At 45.3% G+C, this 21,366-nt stretch overlaps 2 protein-coding genes across 5 annotated transcripts in view; both read right to left on the bottom strand.

Annotated features, from left to right (window-relative positions):
* Window positions 1–758: 758 nt before the first annotated feature.
* Window positions 759–6,675, bottom strand: LOC142908434 (uncharacterized). Its single transcript, XM_076059137.1, has 2 exons — window positions 6,427–6,675; window positions 759–3,312 (listed from the first exon to the last, which is right to left on the bottom strand). The coding sequence occupies exons 1-2, from the start codon at window positions 6,608–6,610 to the stop codon at window positions 2,657–2,659; spliced, it is 840 nt and encodes a 279-aa protein (XP_075915252.1). The 5' UTR covers window positions 6,611–6,675; the 3' UTR covers window positions 759–2,656.
* Window positions 6,676–15,064: 8,389 nt separating this feature from the next.
* Window positions 15,065–21,366, bottom strand: part of LOC116937958 (NACHT, LRR and PYD domains-containing protein 3-like) — a 30,962-nt gene continuing 24,660 nt past the window's right edge. For 3 of the 4 annotated variants that reach the window (XM_032945123.2, XM_076059136.1, XM_032945121.2), the window contains 4 exons: window positions 18,591–18,674; window positions 17,937–18,023; window positions 16,302–16,385; window positions 15,065–15,698 (listed from right to left, as the gene is read on the bottom strand). In XM_032945123.2, coding sequence (XP_032801014.2) covers window positions 15,617–15,698; window positions 16,302–16,385; window positions 17,937–18,023; window positions 18,591–18,674 — 337 coding nt within the window. In that variant the 3' untranslated portion in view covers window positions 15,065–15,616. Of the gene's footprint in view, window positions 15,721–16,301; window positions 16,386–17,936; window positions 18,024–18,590; window positions 18,675–21,366 lie in introns of all 4 variants that reach the window. The other variant, XM_032945122.2, reaches the window with a different exon arrangement.

Below are 21,366 nucleotides of genomic sequence, written 5' to 3'. Positions count from 1 at the left end.
TTCTAGATGATTTATTCCCGACGATAACATATTTACAAGTTGAGAGTACGACTCACACGTTGCACAAGGCTATGATTATCTGCAGTCCCGGTGGTTTCTAATAGAGTAGATTAATCTCGAACAGTCTTTCTTGATGGTTTCCACCATGTTGGTTTCCAACAGTCGGCCCCGATGTCGTCCACCTGCAGTTGTTCTTCAGTCCCCAAGGCATCACCCCATTTGCGGGCCACGCTCCCCCTTATATACCCGCACGGCCACGCCCTGGTAACTTCCAGAAGTTTTCCCCGGTAGATTCTCTCAGCAGACTCTATTGTCTTCTACTTCACTCCTCTTGGATGGCAAAGTTTATAGTGGGGGCAGTGGAGATGGGTTGAAACAGGTACAGGTTACTGTACGGGGGAAGGTTCGTGTGAGTCGTACTCTTGCGTTGTAAATACGTTATCGTGAAATAAATCATCTATCAAATGGAACCTGCAAAGGAGCTTCTTTACACATGTGAGTGTAAGCCTGAGTACAATCTCACGTGTTGTTGCTGTCGAGTATTTTAATTTTACCAGTGGGTCAATGAGGGAAGGGGATGATGATGAATGTAGTGATAGAATGGGTGGGTCATTCTTGAGAGCATGAAAAAGTGCGTGAGTGAGGTTGACACAGTGAATGATCGGGTGATTGTGTGATCAGGTAAATATATGACTCATGAGGAGAGAGAGGGAGTATTTATGTGAGTCATAGATTTAAGGAAGTGGGTGAGTTCATAATGGAGTGAGTACCAGTTTATTGAGTTGAACAAGGCGAGAACTAAAGCGACCAGGATGAGTCTCATTTGCAAGAGAGACCTGGATCACCCAATTACCAAAGCTAAATAAAACACAGAGTTACAGTAATTAAAGCAAATATACTATTTTCTTCTTTCGATAAAGCATATATAAACAATAGAAAGACAACTGCTGTCTCATGAAAAATCGACGTAATGGAGCTAAGGGATGATAGAATGTGTGAGTAATGTGCGACATGGATGTCCTCTGCCCCCTACACGACTGAACATTTTCTTTGACTACGTAGTTTGAGACGATTTCCATGGATGTACCAGTAGAATTTCTGGTACAGATATAATGGGAGGCTGATCGATGCCTGAGCCGGTCATGGTATGGCTCTCTATTGTTAAACCATATTATGAATGCGGATGATCTGGTGATTACTGCCCACTCTAAGGAGAAGTTGGAGACACTACAGCTAAACATGAAGCATGCTACTAAAATATGGGCCGTTACCATCAGCCCCACGAAAACAAATCACCTCCCTGGGTATTTTACATCATAAAAATGCTCCCTTCCTCAATTCCTCATGTATTTGGGGCACCTGAGGAGAGAGTGGATTGGGCAGTGTGCTGATGATCAAGTCCGTTTTGGGAGCCGAGGTCTCATTTAAAATAATTCGAGCAGCATTATATTTTCATCAGCTGCTCAACAGTGTGGAAGCTACCTGGCATGTCACTCCATAAAAATCTTCATGTCTTCTCGGCCACAGTTATACCCTCCCTTATCTCTCTCGAAAGGAACGTTAAGGTTAGCTTGCCCACGATCTATTCAGGGTTTAACCAGACTGGACTTTGTAAGCTCACAGATTCCTAGAATATCTGGACAAATGCCCATCTGTGGGCTCCTCCAGCAAGCGAGGCTGCGTTGATTGTGTCATGCAGTCTGTATGCAGTCACGACATCCCCAAGCAGCTTCAATTTGGCTGGATAGATGGTGCTAAATGGGCGTGGTACGGGGTAGAGAAGAGATGGACTGATGTGGTGCAGAAGGATGTGGAGCTGATTGGACTTATTGATGACTGGTATCAGCAGTGTCACGATCGGCTTCTGTGGAGGAGGTTCATGAAAGGCGCTGCTGGGGAGGTGGAGGCAGTTGCCCTCCAGCAACAGCATAGGGCAGAGGAGCGAGGCTCAAAACAACGAGCAGAGCGCCAAACAACTGACACAAATAAAGTTGGCACAGTGGGGAGCACGGCTGTTGCATCTGCCCATCATCTTCCTAAGTCAATCCATGGCACCTGCGTCTATTACATGACCTCCTGCCAGCCAGCCTTCGACACTTCACGTGGCCTCAAAATGCACCGAGCATTGCACAAGTGCTGTGGTGATGTCACTGCCACTAAGGGGTGAACGACGGTTGTCGCGTTGTTGTTGTGCGTGTGTGCACGGACGCATGTACGCCTTTGAGTCTCGTGTATGGAGAGATAAAGAGAGGCAGCCGGGCAGGGTGCTGGCCATTCACCCCGTGTGCCATTCAGAGCTTCATAGGCGCTTGCCCCAACATTCTGGTAAGGCTATACAGCGGATGATTGTCGCTGTTGTGTGTGTGTATGGACGTTCACCCCCCTCCCACCGCCCCCGTGTGTGCAGGGACTCATTACGCCCCCTCCCGACAAGCAGACCGGCATCCGGACTAAAGGTAAGTGACAATAACAGATTTTTTTTCCATTTAAGTAACTTTATGTTTTGCTCACAATACAGTATTTATTAGAGTGTTGCATGCAAATGTACGATATTTTGTCTTATATATGACTTTGTTGATGTTCTATGGGGTATGTTTGTCTTTCTGAGTAATGTTTTAATTAGGGTGGTGTCATTTTCACAATTTCCCCAATATTTTTAAATGGCCGACTTGCGCTTCAGCAATTTTCGGAACCAATGGCTAAATCTCTTCATCTTCTTGGGCTTGGTGGTGGTGGCAGAAGTGGTGGTGGAAACGGTTGCGGTGGTGGAAGCTGTGGCAGCGGCGGTGGAAGTGGCGTCGGTGGTGGTGGCATTATTGTACATTTGAGACACGGTCCATATTAGCTCTTTCAGCTGGCTACGGAGATGCAGGTTCTCTTCTTGCAGCCTCTTTTCCCCATGCCACATGTCCTCGTGACGCACCAGCTTCCCGCGCAGCCTAAACTGTTCCTGCCCTCTCTGCGGATTCAGGAAGTTCAACTTCCTCAGGTGGGCATGCAGCGACCTCCGGAGATCTTCGTTTTCACAGCGCAGCGACATTTGCCGCTGTGCTGCATTGCAGTCTCGGAGAAAATCCGCATGGAGAGACTTGCTCTCCCTGCAAGGCACTCTCGTGGGCTCCAGCTCCAACTGGCGCTCTTTAAGCTGTTGAACCAGGCTCCTGATCTCTCTCTGGAGAGTCTCTCGGTTCTCCATGAACTCCTCCAGCTGATGCTGTAGCTCCAGACGGAGCATCTTGCTCTTCTGACAGAGCTCCACATTCTGCAGGCCCATCCTCTCCGTAGACAGCGTCGTGGTCTCATGGTCAAAGTCTGAAATGGAAAGCGTAAAAAGAAGATATATGAAGATCCCCATCCCAAGCATGGCCAAGACCAGAACGCCAACGATCAGCAGCACCATGCTCAGTTCGAGTTGACGGCACGCGGGACAGAAGCAAGTGTGAGACACGTCACGAAGAGGCGTGTTATTTATCGTGACGTCATTACCGGATGTGACGTACACTATGACGTAACAGCCATCTCTGCCCACTTATTGTCAATCATTGCCCACCACGTGACTCCACGGCCCTGCCCCTAACCACGCAGCTCCTCCCCCATACTCTTCTTCCGCCTTCCCCACGTGACGCGAAGCGAGCCAATCACGCGAGAGGCGGCGCGCGGTCGGCCCCGCGTCCGCTTCCCGCCATTCTTGCAATGGGCGGCGGGGCCGCTCAGGGTGGGGCGCGGGGCGCGGGGCGCGGGGGCGAGTTCACTCCACGTCGTGAGTCGGGAGGAGGGACGAGGGGGAGGGGCCAGGAGGGACGAGGGGGAGGGGCCAGGAGGGACGAGGGGGAGGGGCCAGGAGCGGGAGGGGGGGGGAGCTGAGAGCTGCGAAAGTTTGGGGTACCACTACTTGAAAAATATACTGTACCACAGAAATGAGTTTATGTTTAGTTCGATTTAGAACATCTTTCCAATGGTTGCTTAATTTGAAACCAACTTCTCGGTTGAAATTGTGTCTGTGTTTGTAGATCTGAATTGCCTCGTGAACAAATCTCTGATAAAAACCCGTGGGTTTGCAAAGAACCTTGGTATCGGAGAAAATTATATCGTGATCACCCACATGGTTGTAACAGTGATCAGCAAAGAATTCGTTTTGCTGTGTTTCAAATCTGATTTGTGCTCGCGAATTCGGTCAGAGACATGTCGCTTTGTCTCCCCGATATAGCAATCACCGCAGGTACAACTCAATTTGTAAACCCCGGGGTACTGTAAGTCAGGAATGCCATCCTTCACGGATGGGATCAGATCACGAATTTTGTGTACTGTATTGAACCGGACCTGGATCTTGTGTTTGTTTAGAATTTTTGAAATCTTTTTAGTAACGCCTGCTATATATGGTAGTGTGATGGTTTTGGCCGGAGTATCAAGTGGTTGTTTCTGTATGGAGGGAGAAACAGCTTGGCGGATGGTACGGTCAGAGTAACCATTCCTTTTGAGGGCCAGGTGTACATGTTTTAATTCACTGGTCAGGTGGTGTTGGTCCGAAATGCAATGAGCCCTATGGTATGAAGTTTTGATGAGAGAATTCTTTCGGGCTGGGTGGTGGTGGGAATCAGGTTTCAAGTAGGAATCTGTGTGGGTGGGTTTCCTGTAGACAGAATGCCCCAATGAGCCATCAGGTCTCCTCTCAAACAGAACATCTAAGAATGGTAGCTTAAATTTCGATTTAAAGTTTTCGTGACTGCAAGGATTCATCTTCTTTGGTTCTTTCGGTAAAGTCACGTAGAATGAGAATAAAATAATAAATTGATAAAATAAAATAACACAATAATATTCTCACGACGTTTCGGCCACAACACAAGCGGCCTTCATCAGGTGAAGGGGACGAGACTGTCTGGAGGACAGCGCTGGAGTGAGAAAGCCACGCTGAGATCACGACCTTTAAGCTGTGTGAGAAGAAACAAAGCGCCTGACAAAGGAATTAGCATTTAATTTAGCATTGAAATGGCTGAGTGATTAGCTTGTGACTGGTCACAGAAAAGGCTATATTAAAGTTAAAGCATACACATCCGCAAAGGCACCCCTTGACAAAGGAATTAGCATAGAATTTAGCATAGAAATAGCTGAATGATTAGCTTGTAACTGGTCACAGAAATAGCTATGTTAAAGTCAGAGCATATACATTCACCGAGGCACCTAGTACAAATCAAACAGGAGAATTTAGCATTGAAATAACTAGGCGAATTTAGCATTGAAATAACTGAGTGATTAGCTTGTGACTGGTCACAGAAATGGCTGTTGAAGTTAAGGCCTACACATCTGAGCTATTCACTGTAACTGGGTATACAATACAATATATAATGAATACTATATCATGAACCAAAAAAAATACTAAAATATAAATTACCTCAATGTTATCAATAAACTCTATATTCTCCAATCAGCTAAGCTACCAACAATAAGTCGTTATATATCACAATGCTATATGGCGAAAAATGGGTGGATTCTTACCCTCAACTTTAGCAACACGGATAGCTTAACCGTGGTTAATGGTATGGTTTACAACATGGAGTATAACAGCGCCTCGCAGCTGTCTCTCTCCCCCTCCTCTGTTCCGACCATCGATGAACTCGTCCGTCTGAACGGGACCCGTAGCTATCCGTGGTGCTAAAGTTGAGGGTAAGAATCCACCCATTTTTCGCCATATAGCATTGTGATATATAACGACTTATTGTTGGTAGCTTAGCTGATTGGAGAATATAGAGTTTATTGATAACATTGAGGTAATTTAAATTTTTGTGTTTTTTATTGGTTCAGTATATAGTATTCATTATATATTGTATACCCAGTTACTGTGAATAGCTCAGATGTGTAGGCCTTAACTTCAACATAGCCATTTCTGTGACCAGTCACAAGCTAATCACTCAGTTATATCAATGCTAAATTCGCCTAGTTATTTCAATGCTAAATTCTCCTGTTTGATTTGTACTAGGTGACTCGGTGAATGTATATGCTCTGACTTTAACATAGCTATTTCTGTGACCAGTTACAAGCTAATCACTCAGCTATTTCAATGCTAAATTCTACGCTAATTCCTTTGTCAAGGGGTGCCTTTGCGGATGTGTATGCTTTAACTTTAACATAGCCTTTTCTGTGACCAGTCACAAGCTAATCACTCAGCCATTTCAATGATAAATTATGTTAATTCCTTTGTCAAGGCGCTTTGTTTCTTCTCACACAGCTTAAAGATCACGATCTCAGCGTGGCTTTCTAACTCCAGCGCTGTCCTCCAGACAGTCTCGTCCCCTTCACCTGATGAAGGCCGCTTGTATTGTGGCCGAAACGTCGTGAGAATATTATTGTGTTATTTTATTTTATCAATTTATTATTTTATTCTCATTCTACGTGACTTTACCGAAAGAACCAAAGAAAATGGTAGCTTACCATCTTTCTCCACTTCCATGGTCTTGTTCTTCTGACAGAGCTCCACATTCTGCAGGCCCATCCTCTCCGTTTGCAGCGTCGTGGTCTCGCGGTAAAAGTATGAGATGGAAAGCTTAAAACGAAGATAAATGAAGATCTCCATCCCAAGCAGGGCTAACAGAACGCCAACGGTCAGCAGGGCCATGCTGAGCTCGTGTTGACGGCACGCGGGACGGAAAGAAGTGTGAGGCACGCCACGAAGGGGCGTGTCCTATATCACCGGATGTGACGTACAGCCATCCCTGCCCACTTATTGGCAATCATTGCCCACCACGTGACTCCACGGCCCCGCCCCTAACCGCGCAGCTCCTCCCCCATACTCTTCTTCCGCCTTCCCCACGTGACGCGAAGCGAGCCATTCTTGCAATGGGCAGCGGGGCCGCGCAGGGGTGGGGGCGGTGGGGGCGGGGGGGGCGGGGCTGAGTTCACTCCACGTCGCGAGCGGGAGGAGGATTGACGAGGGGGAGGGGCCAGGAGGGACGAGGGGGAGGGGCCAGGAAGGACGAGGGGGAGGGGCCAGGAGGGACGAGGGGGAGGAGCCAGGAGGGATGAGGGGGAGGAGCCAGGAGGGTCGAGGGGGAGGGGCCAGGAGCGGGAGGGGGGGAGCCGTGGCGCCGCTCTTGGGCCGCGAGGCCTCCCCCTGGGCCTGCGGCGCCACGCGGAGACCGCGACAGCAGCAGCAGCAGGAGGTGGTGGTGGTGGTGTTTGTAGGCACGGGAGAGGTGGTGGTGTTTGTGGTTGTAGGCACGGGAGAGGTGGTGGTGGTGTTTGTAGGCACGGGAGAGGTGGTGGTGGTGTTTGTGTTTGTAGGCACGGGAGAGGTGGTGGTGGTGTTTGTGGTTGTAGGCACGGGAGAGGTGGTGGTGGTGTTTGTGGTTGTAGGCACGGGAGAGGTGGTGGTGGTGTTTGTGGTTGTAGGCACGGGAGAGGTGGTGGTGGTGTTTGTGTTTGTAGGCACGGGAGAGGTGGTGGTGGTGTTTGTGGTTGTAGGCACGGGAGAGGTGGTCACGGACAGGCGGTGAGTGCCGGGTGATGAAGGGGGGGTGAGGGAGTGGATTGCAGGGTGAGTGAGTTAATGAGGAGAATTAATAGGTGAGGAGGGTGAGTGAGTTGAAGGGTGAGGTGAGTGGCTGAGTGGTGAGTTCACGACAGGGAGATTGGGGCTGAGTGAGTGAACGCAGCGCACGGTAAAGATCCCCTGAGAGCATTCGCAAGAGTTGGACATTGAGTGCCGCTGTCAGGGTCCACACGCAAATTACTCACTTGGCATGATATACAAATTAACCAATCGTAAACGATAACTTTAAAAAGTACCCTATTTGTCAGAGCTAATGCGATGTGCGTTCAGCATATTTGTAGCACGTTATAACCAACGTCAACATCGTCATTTAGAGTAACCATTAGTCCATACGTGTCACTTGCTAATAGTCCCCGGGTCAATCACAACTTTGCCGTGCGTGCAGGCTTTGTCTCTGGCTGCTCGCTAGGGCTGCGATGCCTTTCCATGCCACAAGATGACGTTCATTGCTCCTTCCACACCGCGACAATATTTACTGCAGTGTTCTATAACGCGGTAGTTGCGTTGCTGAATAACACCGCGTTGTGTAAACTCCCTCGTTATAATGACTAATACAGAGTAAAGCACAGTCCGTGATAACAGCGTGAGATGCGTGTGTCGGCTGAACAAAGACCGAGGCGCGTGGGGAGCATCAGGAAGCATCCAGCAGCATCCCAATGCCTCGTGTGACGCTGTGCCCAGGCAGCCGTACAACCGCACATTCCTACTCGCGCGACGTGGTTCTGTTGACTCAATCGCGTTATATCCACTTAGCATCCGTGTCATAAAACGTGTTCCCTAATACATCCATCGTGCTATATCCAATTGGCGTTATGAAAACACGCGTTGAGGCAGAACGAACTCTATAAACTATTTTTATTTTACCAGGTGAGACCCACTGAGCTATGTGGCTGTTTTCCAGAAGCGACCTGTCCACAAATGATAGATCAGCTAAATGGCTAATCACGTTAGAAATGTGTAGCACCAGCCACAAATACTCTAGACATGGATCCCCTTTGACAGGGTCAGTGTCTACTTAGATTCACTCACTCCGCCTATTATGTGGCGTGTGCAGCTGCGTCGTGACACTTGGTAGAGTGCTGTCTTTGAGGCAGAGAACTTAAAATCGTGTGCAGTGGTTAATTTGCTTAACAGCTTTACACTGAACTTCTTGCTTGTGGTAAAACATGTTTGCGACTTTGCTGATCGAGAACTATGCAGATTTATATTCATAGTAACATGTACTTGGTGTGAGATGAACTTCCAAACAATTTCCTTTGCTCAACATCTTGCAATTAATGTCTTTTTAAATGGTCAGCTTAAGTGATTCCGTGATGTTTATGTAACTTGACCATTAAGATAATCTATGGAGCACAATTATTTCAATATTATTTGTCATAAGTAAACTTTAAAATGAACCCATATGTGATATTATATTGCCTGATTATTTTAATTTTTAATGTAGTCTACATGCTCTTCTGGGGATATTACCCCACATTTACCATTCATTGATGTTCCCTTTGACATTGGTAACTGGCATTGTCACACCATAGTAATTCATGGGCAATTATGTAATTCTCTCTGTGTCTATCTCTCTCTGCATCTACCTGTGTGGGTGTCTCTCTCTGCCGGTGTGTTTTTCTCTATATGCGTCTCTCGTGTGTCTCTTTGTGTGTGCGTCTCTCTGTGTGTGGATGTCTCTCGGTGTCTGTCTCTCTCTTTCCTTTTCCACGATGTGGTGTTGTTTTTACATGCAAATTCTACCTCTAGCCCCGCCCACTTACCCTTGGGCTGAGCTTATCTCAAGCCAATATAACTTTGTGTTTCAGCAGCTTTCTCGCTATATTTTTCACCTGATGATGGTTGCTCGTGTTGCGATCGAAACGTCGTGATCTATTATTTTGTTCTACCTACGTGACTTTACCGAAAGAACCAAAGAGTATTGTGATTGTAATTTTGATAGTGATCGTTGTGGTGGAGGTGGTGATATTGATGGTGGTGTTAACGATAGCGGTGATTTTGGTGGTTGTAATGGTGGTATTGATGGTGGTAATGGTGGTTGACTATTACCCCTCTCGTGTCCTTACTTCCACCACCAGGTTTAAGAATCTGCCGGTGTCTGTGCTGGAGGTGGACGTCTGGATATCTGTGCGGTCTGGAGCGGTGGACAATAGACTCCTGCAGCTCAACCAGGTGGACGCACTGGGCAGGGAGCAAGATGGTGGTGGCCTTAGAGACCCACTTACTCCCACAGAGCCATAGACTCACTCAGAGAGAGCACTCACACAGAGAGCCAAAGTCTCACTGACACAGAGCCATAGACTCACTCACATGGAGACACATAGACTCACTCAAACAGAGAACCATTGATTAACCCACACAGAGAACCACAGACTCACTCGCACAGACTCACACAGAGAGACATAGACTCACTGACGTAGAGGACTATATGCAGTACATCCTCGTCTTTTATGTAATGTGTTTCGCTTAGCGCACACCACACCCACTATAACTCGAGTAGCACATGACGGACTGCTCTTATGAGTGGTGTGGGTGTTGGCAGCGTTGTTCTGTATTGCTGGGAGCTGATGCTGTACCGGTGTGCACTGTGTTACGTGGCGTGTCATCCTCTTCCTCAGCCTTTGTTCCAGCATCTGTGTGTAGTGTCATCTCACTCACTCCCTTATAGTTTTCACTCATCATATCTCCATTTCATGTCCTTTGTATGTATATTGATGAATGTAACATTTTTTTATTATTATTTGGCTGCTATAAATTTCCACGTCATAAGCTACTTCATTCATCTATAATTTGTGGCCAGTTCGCTTCTGAAATAGAAGCTAATAGCTTAGAGGGCTTTACTAGGTAAGATAAAAATAGTTTATTTTTATTTTTTTGTGATTTGCTTACCTTTCCTATACTTTTCACTTCGATTGTGTTTTTGCATCGTTTGTTCTTGTAACTTTCTGTACCACCCCAACTGGAAATCTGTGAAAAAGGGCTTTTTAGATTCCTCCAGTATAAATAAAGATTATAATATAGATCTTCTACATATACACAACACATTTAAAAGAAACATAGAAAACAGTGTACTGTACTCTCAATTAAAAATAATAATAAAAGTTATATTGTGCTAAAACGGAGTCTCCCCCTTTACCGTTTTTCCTTGTAGAAAAGTTTTCTGCTTGACGTAAAATAGCTTTAAGCAGCAATTTTCGACAACGCAACCCCCGCGTTAAGCAAATATATGTTGTACTCACTTACACAGAGAGACATAGACTCAAACTTGATTTGGCACTTTCGTGACTGCAGGAATTACTCTTTGGTTATTTCGGTAAAGTCACGTAGACATAGACTCGCACAGAAAGCCATAAACTCACTCGAACAGAGAGACTTGGAGTCAATCACACAGAGCCATCGACTCATTCAAACACAGATGATGATAACAGATACCCATGAAATCACATTGAGACCCATGGACTCACACAGAGACCAGTAAACTTACCAGACCCGTAGACTCACAGAGACGCATAGACTTACAGAGAGGTATAGACTTACACAGAGACCCATAGACTTACAGAGAGGTAAAGACTTACACAGAGACCCATAGACTGGTGAGCGAGATTTGAACTCGGATCACCAGATTTGTAGCACAGCACATTCGCCGATACACTACCGTTCACCTTACACACTCACACGCACTCACATGCTCACTCATTCACGCAACCAGACGCTCACTTACACATTCAATCAATCACTCAATCACTCACACACTCGCGTTTTATTGCATGTAGCAATATCTTCAGGAGCTAAATGTCAATTATTGAGGTCTGTTAAGATAAGCGAGTGTGTGGGTGAGTAGGTGAGTGAAGAGGTGAGCTCAGTAGCATGTTGCAGGTCTTCCCCAGGACAAGGCGGGTCATATTTAGGGTGTGTAACATGTTGATTGACTGGGTTGAGTGTTGTGTGTTTGTGAGCGAGTAGGTGAGCTCACTCGAATGTCGCAGGTCTCGCCCAGCGTTTTCCAATCAAAGATTAAACAGATGAATGAGTGGTGGGATTTTTGTTATTGTTTTCAGGTGAGCAGCACCACCTTAACACAAATATCTGTATTACACCTTCATCCATGTAATAGCTGTGTCCGTCTTACACCTCCATTTTCTTAGAAGCCTCTGGATTTGACATAGGGCATCTTTTTCTGTGTGTGTGTCTGTGTGACCCAGTCCTGGACCTTCCCTCGGTCGACTCACCCTCTAAAGAGTACCTGGTGCAGTGTCTATAATAAACATCAGCAATTGGGAGAGACAAAGGTGGCCGCGTGCATGGTGTTGGCCACATCACATCCCCACAGCAGATTTTGGTGAACCATCGAACAAAGACGGTCGCTGCATCGCACTTTCAGAAGCGCTTCTGCGGCCATCTCGAACGCTCTTCCTTCTGATAGAAGCTACTGGAGCTGTGCACTTTTACATCTAGATTGAAAACTCATTTCTTTAGAACTACTTTTTGTGCTTACTTTGTTGCCCTTCCCCTGCACCTCCGATTAGCACGGTTGGCTACGTACCGTGCAAAAGAAATTCAACATACAAAATACATACCACCCCCTCGTGTGTTCCACAGCACAAGGCTCCACAACTTGCCCTAACATGTCTATTGAGGCTACTTTGGTGACCTGTGTGCGTGCATAATTAATTATCATTATATTATTAAATGGCCTTCATCAACAAAGGACACGAGTCCATTGAGGGACGGGGACAGCGTGGGACCCTTCGTGGAGCCGATTCTCACAATGGCGGAGGAAGAGTTGGAGGGATGCAGCAGAGGAGGGGGTGGCACCGCACAATGTTCGTGCTGAGAGTGAACGTGGCACTGGGGGAGGCTCCGGAGTTGGGCCTCTTCAGGGCGACTGGCGATAGAGTGGAGAAGTCGAGGTGAGAGTGACTCGGGGAATGGGGGTGACGTGAGTGGAGGGGTGACTCGGGGAGTGAGATTAGTGGAGGGTGACTAGGGGAGTGGACGTGCACCTGATTATGCACGAATGTGAGTGGACTGCCCATGCATTCATCATCATTATGGGCATCATCACCAGTGGTAAATCCACTGTTTGATGAAGGCCTCCCCAAACCAACGTCACTTCTTGTGACGCCTGCTCTGTGACAATCAGCCCCAGCACCTCCTGTGCATGAGCTTCCCACCTCCTCCTCCCCTCCAAGTTACTCTTGATCATCAGCCATCGTCACTTCCAGAAACGTTTTCATCTGCGTATTGCTCTTTCCTTCTCATCATGGTCAACATGAGGAGGGATCTTACCTCTGTGTGTGTTCTCTCATCTGCGCGTTCCTCTGTCTTGGTGTGATTTCGAGCACGTGTCTCTGCATGCTTCTCTGCGCAGGGTTTGTTCTGTACGTGTTTTTTGAGCTGGTGGCCGCGTCTGAACCGTGTCGTACCCGTCAGGATGCCACTCAATACAAAACAAATGGAAGGAGTGAAATTATCTTGGGACCACAGCCTTGTCTCAATTCTTCACCCCTGGTGTACAAGTCAGCAGCTGGGACCATCACTGCTATCCATTAATATGTACGGGCTGCTAAGGATTCTCTTGATCTCTGGGTCTCTACCTCTAAATGATGACTCTGAGTATTGACCGCAGTGCATTTCTCAGCTCTATCGAGTACCCGGTAAGATCGAGAAACTCTCAGCTCACACGGTGGCTTCGGGTGATCATCCAATGAATACATCAGGATGTGCACCCTCATGAATAACAAACGTGCATTGCGGAAGGTGCCGACTGACTGCCATGCTGCATACTGCTGTATAAATAACCCACCCACACATGCACAAGCCTCTGTGGGTATGCGTATTATCCGGTAATTGTATAGTGTTTCGCGTATTGCGCGATAAACTTGGCAACACCAGTACCGATGAACTAAAGTGGTTTTGGGCTAACCCGAGGTCGCCTCTGCCTCAAATGAGAACCTGGTGCAGTGTGTAGTGAACATCGCCACTGGGGAGACAATGGCGGCCGGGCGTGTTGGTGCTGGGCACCCACCCCCTCGTGTGCCACAGTGGCGGCCCTCATAGGCACTGCTCGCTAGCAGCACTTGCCCCTACAGTCTTTTACAGGCTATACGGGGGATCTTTGTCTTTGCAGAGTCTACGTGAGTCTAACTCTAAGTGTGTATCTATTCATACGCAGACACAAAGGCTCCCCACAGGCTATACACACTCACATACTCACTCACTCACACACTCACACACTCACACGCTCACTCGCCCACACACTCACATACTCACTTACACACTCAGTCACTCACACACTCACTCGCCCACATACACTCACAAATTCACACACTCACTCAATCACACACTCACTCAATCACACACTCGCCCACAGACACACATTCACCCACTCACAACACACTCACACACATTCACACACACATTCACACTCACACACACATTAACTCACACAAAGTGATTTAGTCACACATTCATTCACCCAACAACAACCGCCATTCGCCACTACGTGACGGTGATGTCACCACGACGCTTGTTCCAGGCTATGTGCACGTTAAGGTCACGTGACGTGGCGAAAGCCTGCTGGGCAGGAGGTCACGGGGCAGACCCAGGTGCCACGGGTCGACTGACTGAGATGAGTGGCCGAAACACCACCTGTGCCCCCTACTGTGCCAACTTATTCTGCTTTAGCCACCCGGCGCTCTGCTCGTTGTTGTGAGCGTCGCTCCTCCCCCTCTCCGTTATTATTGGAGGGCGACTGCCTCCAACTGCCCAGTATCGTCATTCAAGAGCCTCTGCCACAGAGGCTGATCTTGACACCGCTGGTACCAGTCATCGGCAAGTCCACTCAGCTCCACATCCTCCTGTACCATCTCTTCTCTACGTTTTGAAAGCATAGAAAATTGGGCAAATGAATGTGGCCGAGAAGACCTCAGAATTCGTTCAGAGCGACAGACCAGGTAGCTTCCACACAGCATTATGCAACCGATGAAAGATAATGCTGCACGAATGATTCGGAGTGAGACTTCTGCTGGTTAACCGGAGCCAATCATGAATACACTGCCCAGGTATGGGAAACTCTCCACTCTCTCCACAACTGCCCTATCACCAATTGGGAGTGTCCGATGGTACAAAATACCCAGGCAGGTGCTTAGTTTTGGTGGGGCTGATGGTAAGGCCTCACCTCTTAGCGGAAAACTGAAGGTTCAGCAGCAGCGCCTTCAACTCCTCCTCTGAGTAAGCAGCAATTACCAGATCATCGGCAATAGGGAGCCATCCCTTGACCACACCTGGGCATTCCTCAGCCTCCCATTGTAGCTGTAGCAGATAGAAGGCTTCAGGAAGTACGTGGTAAAAATAGATGTAAATTAATGTGGGAGCCAGAGGACATGCCTGTCGCACCCGAAGGTGTAGAGGGAATGGCTCCGACTCCCGGCCATGCAGTTTTACCCGGGTGGCAAATAATATGAAATCCTGCAGTCACAAACGCTGTAAGTGAAAATAAGTAATGTAATAATAGGAAGGTGATATTTTAAAAAATTGGTGTATTTGAACGTGAGTTCACACAATAACAAAGAAGATATTTAAAGTGAGTTGACACAAGAATGAAGATGAAAGCAATGGGCAAGTTATGAGCAAAACATATTAGGTGTACGATTTGTATGGTGTGTATGGCATTGTGACAAATGCAACATTTATGAAAATGTTTGTAGCTACGTGACATAACAGGTGAGCTGCCAGACCATTGAAAATCACCCCCTGCCTCGCAACCCTCCGCATTTCCCCTGCCACCCCTCCCCCACGAGCCCCAACATCGATTCCCTACACAACATTCATAAATACAGTTACACATCATCGGAATCACCACGCTCATCAGAATCTCGGAGCCACGTTCACCCTTGGCTTTGTGTGGGGTTCACAGAGAGAGAAAGCTCCCCGCTCATTGTCGTCTCAGTCAGGCTCAGAGTCGGTGCCGGTGATAGGAGCTGTTGAGGTGAAATGCGCCGGGCTGCTGTGCGAGTTGCACGTGGGGCAGCTCCGTCTGTTGCAGGGCCAGCGTCGCTTCTCCGCTTAAATCTACAAATGCAGGCTTCCTCTGTGAATCCATTTGCTCCTCAGCTCCTTCTTCCCCTCCTCACTGAAGTCATTGACATCCACCCTGCAACAGAGAGAGGTTCACGCTAACATGGGTTCACACGGAGACTCAGGCAGCTCCTCACAGTTCAAGACCCATGCAGCCCCCACAACAACCATTCTGGATGAAGGTCTCCCCATGCCATGAGAGCTGCTTTACAATACTTCACCATGCAGGTCATGGCAAGTCTGTGATGGCAGGTACTGCAGATCTAGGATCGTAGTACTGTCCAATGGTGGATTGTGCTGCACACTGCAGTCTGTTGCCCGCAACTTAGCTCTGCTGCCTATAACGCCTGTGGTTATGTGCGGTGGTCACCCATCTAAGCACTATACAGCCTTTAACATGCTTATCTTGCAGATTTAAGATCAGGCACATTCCCAGTCGTTTGGTCATGCTCCTTGGTCTGATAATGAATATTAAATGCACTGGAGTACACTCCACTACTAATCCCACTTCTGGCAATGGCTCATGTTGATAGCACACAAACGTGCTGTCAAGGTCCTTTGCACAAAACGTTGCCTTTTCCATGTTTTATTCTGCTAACGCCACAGTGTTACTGACGAATATAAGTTGTTTTGTCTGTAGCAGTCAGAGCGCGTATGAGACACGAGCAGCTTAACTTACCTGAGCTCCCTCAATGCTTTGTTGGTGATTATGATGTCATGAAGAGCTGGGATCGATTTGTCCGTAAGTGAGCAGTACTGCAGACTACAGGGAGAGAAGAGGCACTGAGTGAGGTGAAACTGGAAAATAAAAAGTGTACACACACAAGATATTGAGAGCAACTCAACATCTTTTAGTACAATAAGGGTGGAAATCTCATAGAATCAGCTAAACAGAGGGAGTAATAATTTCGGACCCAGGAACGCAACCCTATTTGTCTATTTGTTTAATGCGGCTTTGTCCAAAATGGCATTTTACAGGAATGTAACCCACCGCATTTGGCGAGGTCTGCAATATGTTGTATTAAAAATCGCGTTTGTCCATGAAAGGACACTAGATATAGGCAGAGGAGCCAAAATCTGAATATTAAGAATGGAGAATCCGAAAAGCTGAAAAGCTCTTTTTCACAGATGTCCACGCTACGCATCACGAGGCAAAGGCTGGTTTAAACTGTATATTTGGTAAGGTTAAAATAATGTTCAAATGTATAGGGCTGGCATATAAGAGCCATTGGTGATTTATGGCTTTAATAAGAGTTAGGTTGTGGTGTTATTAATGTAAACGTGTGGGTGGGCAATTATGTCAAGATTGCAGCCATTATATAAAATTCTTAATTGTAATCTATGCCGTTAAATACAGATAATCATTGATTATATCCAGAGCATGCCGATCTGGCTTCCAACATCCGGTGAAACCGCTCCAAAGGCTGTACCAGTCCGGCGATCGGCACCATGTGCGTGACAAAACAAGTAGCTATGCTTTATTTCCGTGTCAAATAATATATACAGTACATTAAACACTACATACAACAACTTAAATAATTAAAATAATGCACATATATAAATGTTTCATGACTAACAACTACAATCATAGAAACAGAAAATATAAAGTGCGATCTGGCGAAAATTGAGTGCAATTCGGCATTCACCAGAGCACCGGTCTGAAGGCTGAATCAGTCCAACGATTGACAAACACAAGTTATTGTCAAACACAAGTTATTGTCAAACACAAGTTGTTTAACAAGAGCGTAGTATGCACATCACCCCATGCAGAGTCTTCGATATTGGAGTGGTGAGTGCGGTACAGTAAATAGTCACTTTTTACAGCAGGATATTCATTTTGTCTTTGTATATTTATTGAAGCGATTTTTACATCGCAAACTATTTAATGACACTAAATATATACAGAACACCTAAAAATATAATCTTATTCAAGAATATGCAAACATAATCCATTTTTAATAATGTGATTATCTGGTGTTTTTTAAAAAACGGCTGCCAGATAATCGATGATCTGCTGTCTTAACATAATATTGTATTAACATAATATTAGCATAATTTGAAACAATATCATTGGTTAGAGTAGGTAATGTGACAATTGTAATTGTATTGTTATTTAATAGTGGTTAAAAGTGCTGTAATACGTGTGGTTAATAACTTAATTGACGAGTGCATAAAAACAGCAAGTTATAATAGACGTTAAAATAAAACATTATTATGCTGTACTGAGTATCTTTGTGTTTTGTGTCTATATGTGTGTATATATTTGTTTAGGTGTACTTATATATAAGTGTGGGTGCATCAGGACATTACTCACTCTAACGTCTCCAAACTCCCTTCTCTCCCCAACATCCCGTCCGCCAAAAGTCGGAGGCCGCTGTCTCCGATCTTGTTGCCACTCAGCCTAAACCCGGGTGGACGGGAGAAGGGACAGCGCTGACTTAATGAGCCCATGGTAACCACGGAGTCAAACACGCGGCGAGTGAGGGACACTCAGAATGGCGGTGCACGTGACCAGAGCACACACGTTCATGAGCAAAGATGCTCATTGTTTCATGCTTCTGTGTTAAACATTTTATATATAATAGGTGGCATTCACAAACATCAGTTTACTCACGATCATCCATTCAATTATACTGCACTGTACCTTTTAATATGAAAAGTGTTTGTGTTTATAGAAACACAAAGTTACAACAGAGGATCACACAAGTACATTTTCATCGAGGAACACAGGGAGATGTTTACAATTAATTAATGTATCTGCTAACAGTATGAAAATTGCTTTAGCCTATGTGTTAAATTAAACAAATGTGTTAAGATTACAGTAAAACATTTTGAAAGTGGACTCGATTAAGCAGGACAGCAAGATAAAATGTGTTCACATTTAAATGTTTACTTCACGACGTGTTGCACCAATAATCGGCACAGTTTGTGAACAGAACACATGTGAGAAACGAACAGCAAAGCTTACTCGAGAATCTTCAATCCTGTGTTCGCCTTGAGGATGACACTGAGAGAGGAACCCGACTTGTCCGTCAGTGAACACTGATACAGACTGCAGGAAGAGAAGAGGTGGTTAGTCGGGGCAGAGGGGATGGGTGGAATGTCTGGGTACAGAGTGGGGGATGGTGAGGGGTGGTGGTGGTGGTTGATGGGACAGTGGTTGAGGGTCGTGTTTGTGGAGGCTGTGCACAAATTCACCTCATGTCAAGTTTAATAGGAGCTTGCAAATAGCAACTGCTGTTTAGGTTTTTGGGTTTAACGTGATGTGTGTGAATGTCTACTATGTGTATATTTGCGTTAGTCCATATCTGCGCATGTTGGTACTTGTGTATCATAGTGCATGCATATTTGTGTGCATGCGCATGGGAAGTAGTGGTGCAGTGGTTAGCACAGTGAGCCACAAACCTGGTTCGATTGCCGCTCATGGCTAACTTCATTGATGAATATCTAAAACGGCCGTGGACCTCACCTAGGTCGACTCAGCCTTAAATTACTACCTGGTGTAGTAAGTAAACATCAGTTGGCTGAGTGTGGTGCTGGCCTCCCAACCCCTCATGTGCCGTTCTGGTCTTAATTAGGTGTTCCCGAACAGGTTATGACCGAAAAGTCTGCTAAAGGCTCTCTGTAGAATCTCTGTGTATGTATATATAGATCAAATACTCATGATTTATTTTCGATATTGCATCATCCTATAAGCGGTTACATCTGAAAGCGTTTAATTGATCATCTCATCACAATGTAATTGAAAGGACACCCCCAGTGGCAACGGTCTGAGCACAAGGTAACTTAGCACATGGCCTGCATATCGGCATTTCCACTACAACTCTTCCCATATCCTCTCATTCCTAATTTCCTCAGAAGATCCTCCCATTTCCACGTCAAATAATATATACAGTACATTATACACTACATACAACAACTTAAACAATGAAAATACTGCACTTATATACATTTTTCATGACTAATAACTAGTCATAGAAACTGAAAATATACAGCGCGGTCCGCCGAAAATTGCGTGCAATTCGGCGATCGCCAGAGCACCGATCTGAATCAGTCTGACGATTGTCAAACACAAGTTGTTGTTGTCAAACACAAGTTGTTGTCAAACACAAGTTGTTGTTGTCAAACACAAGTTGTTCTCAAAAACAAGTTGTCAAACACAAGTTGTTGTCAAACACAGGTTGTTGAACAATATCCTAGTACGCACATCACCCCATGCAGAGTCTTCGATTTTGGAGTGGTGAGTGCGGTACAGTAAATAGTAACTTTTTACAGCAGAATATTCATTTTGTCTTTGTATATTTAGTTAAGCGATTTTTATTTCGCAAACTATTTAATAACACTAAATATACAGAGCACCTAAAAATATAATCTTATTTAAGAATATGCAAAAATAAGCCATTTTAAATAATGATGCGATTATCTGGTGCTTTTGAAATTCTGACTGCCGGATAATCGACGATCTACTGTATTACCATAATATAATTTGAAACAATATCATTGGTTATAGTAGGTAATGTGATAATTGTAATTGTATTGTTAATAGTGGTTAAAAGTGCTGTAATAAGTGTGGCTAATAACTTATTTGACGAGTGCATAAAAACAAAGTTATAATAGACGTTAAAATACAACATTATTATGTTATACTGAGTATCTTTGTGTTTTGTGTCTGTATGTGTGTGTATGTTTAACACGTAGGCTTTCGCGACCAATATTATTCATAATAAAGGTTTTTGGGTTAGATCGTGTTTATTTATAAATGTGTCGTAACCCTCCACCACCCGACACGGCCAATCAGCAAAAAAAGTGTCACGTTGACAAAGACAAATAATTCACTACTTTAGCCCACCGGTGTGTTGAAGAGTGAATCCACATTTACAGTTTGAGTACGACGTTTCGCTGGTAAATACATCCAGCATCATCGGGCAATTCGCCAGAATGGTAAAGCCCTCGCTTGCTCCCGGTTTTATATAGAGCAGCAGGGTGACGTCATCACTTAACTCATATCAGGTGCAGTGATTAGAGGCGGAGGGGGGGGTATTGTAATTATATAATCGATTAGTAATCAGTCATTGGTTATGATTAGTAATGAGTTGTAGATTAGTAATTCTTTAAATCAAAATGTAATGTGTATTATTTAATAGATCCAACTAATACTTTAGAACGTAAGACCACTGCAATAATTGCAAATTCATTAATCCCTAAAAATGAGCAATACCTAATTAAGCCAAGGGCCTCAAAACCACCTAGACTCTATGGGCTACCAAAGATTCATAAAATCGGCATCCCATTACGACCCATAGTCAGTACAATTGGCTCTGCCACATATCAATTAGCAAAATATATAACCAAACAAATACAGCCCTACATCGGTAAGACATCTTCATTCATAAAAAATTCAGAACATCTTGTGAATGTGATTAACGATATTAAACTTACTCCTGATGATATTCTGGTAAGTTTTGATGTGATTTCTCTATTCACTAAGGTTCCAGTGGACGAATCGCTTAAATTACTTGATACACTAGTAAAGAATACCGGTTTACCAAAAGATATTCCGAAACTTGCTGGCCATTGTTTAAATAACACTTACTTCTTATGGAGAGGGGATTTCTTTAAACAAAAGGAAGGAGCAGCAATGGGTTCTCCTTTATCCCCTGCTATAGCAAATTTGTACATGGAAAACTTTGAAATAAGAGCACTTGCCTCGAGCACATTAAAACCATCCTTTTGGTTTAGGTATG

This window comes from Petromyzon marinus (assembly GCF_048934315.1).
Source record: "Petromyzon marinus isolate PM22_M1 ecotype Great Lakes invasive population chromosome 84 unlocalized genomic scaffold, UKy_Petmar_22M1.pri1.0 chr84_unloc.3, whole genome shotgun sequence".
NCBI classification, from domain to species: Eukaryota; Metazoa; Chordata; class Hyperoartia; order Petromyzontiformes; family Petromyzontidae; genus Petromyzon; species Petromyzon marinus.
This window is presented reverse-complemented; position numbering and strand designations above follow the sequence as displayed.

Excerpts from the sequence above, each read along its gene's own strand:
- LOC142908434 (XM_076059137.1), bottom strand. The coding sequence starts at position 6,610 with ATGGCCCTGCTGACCGTTGGCGTTCTGTTAGCCCTGCTTGGGATGGAG. Across the intron at positions 3,313-6,426 it reads CATGGAAGTGGAGAAAGATG|ACTTTGACCATGAGACCACG; the intron begins GTAAGCTACCAT and ends TTTCCATTTCAG.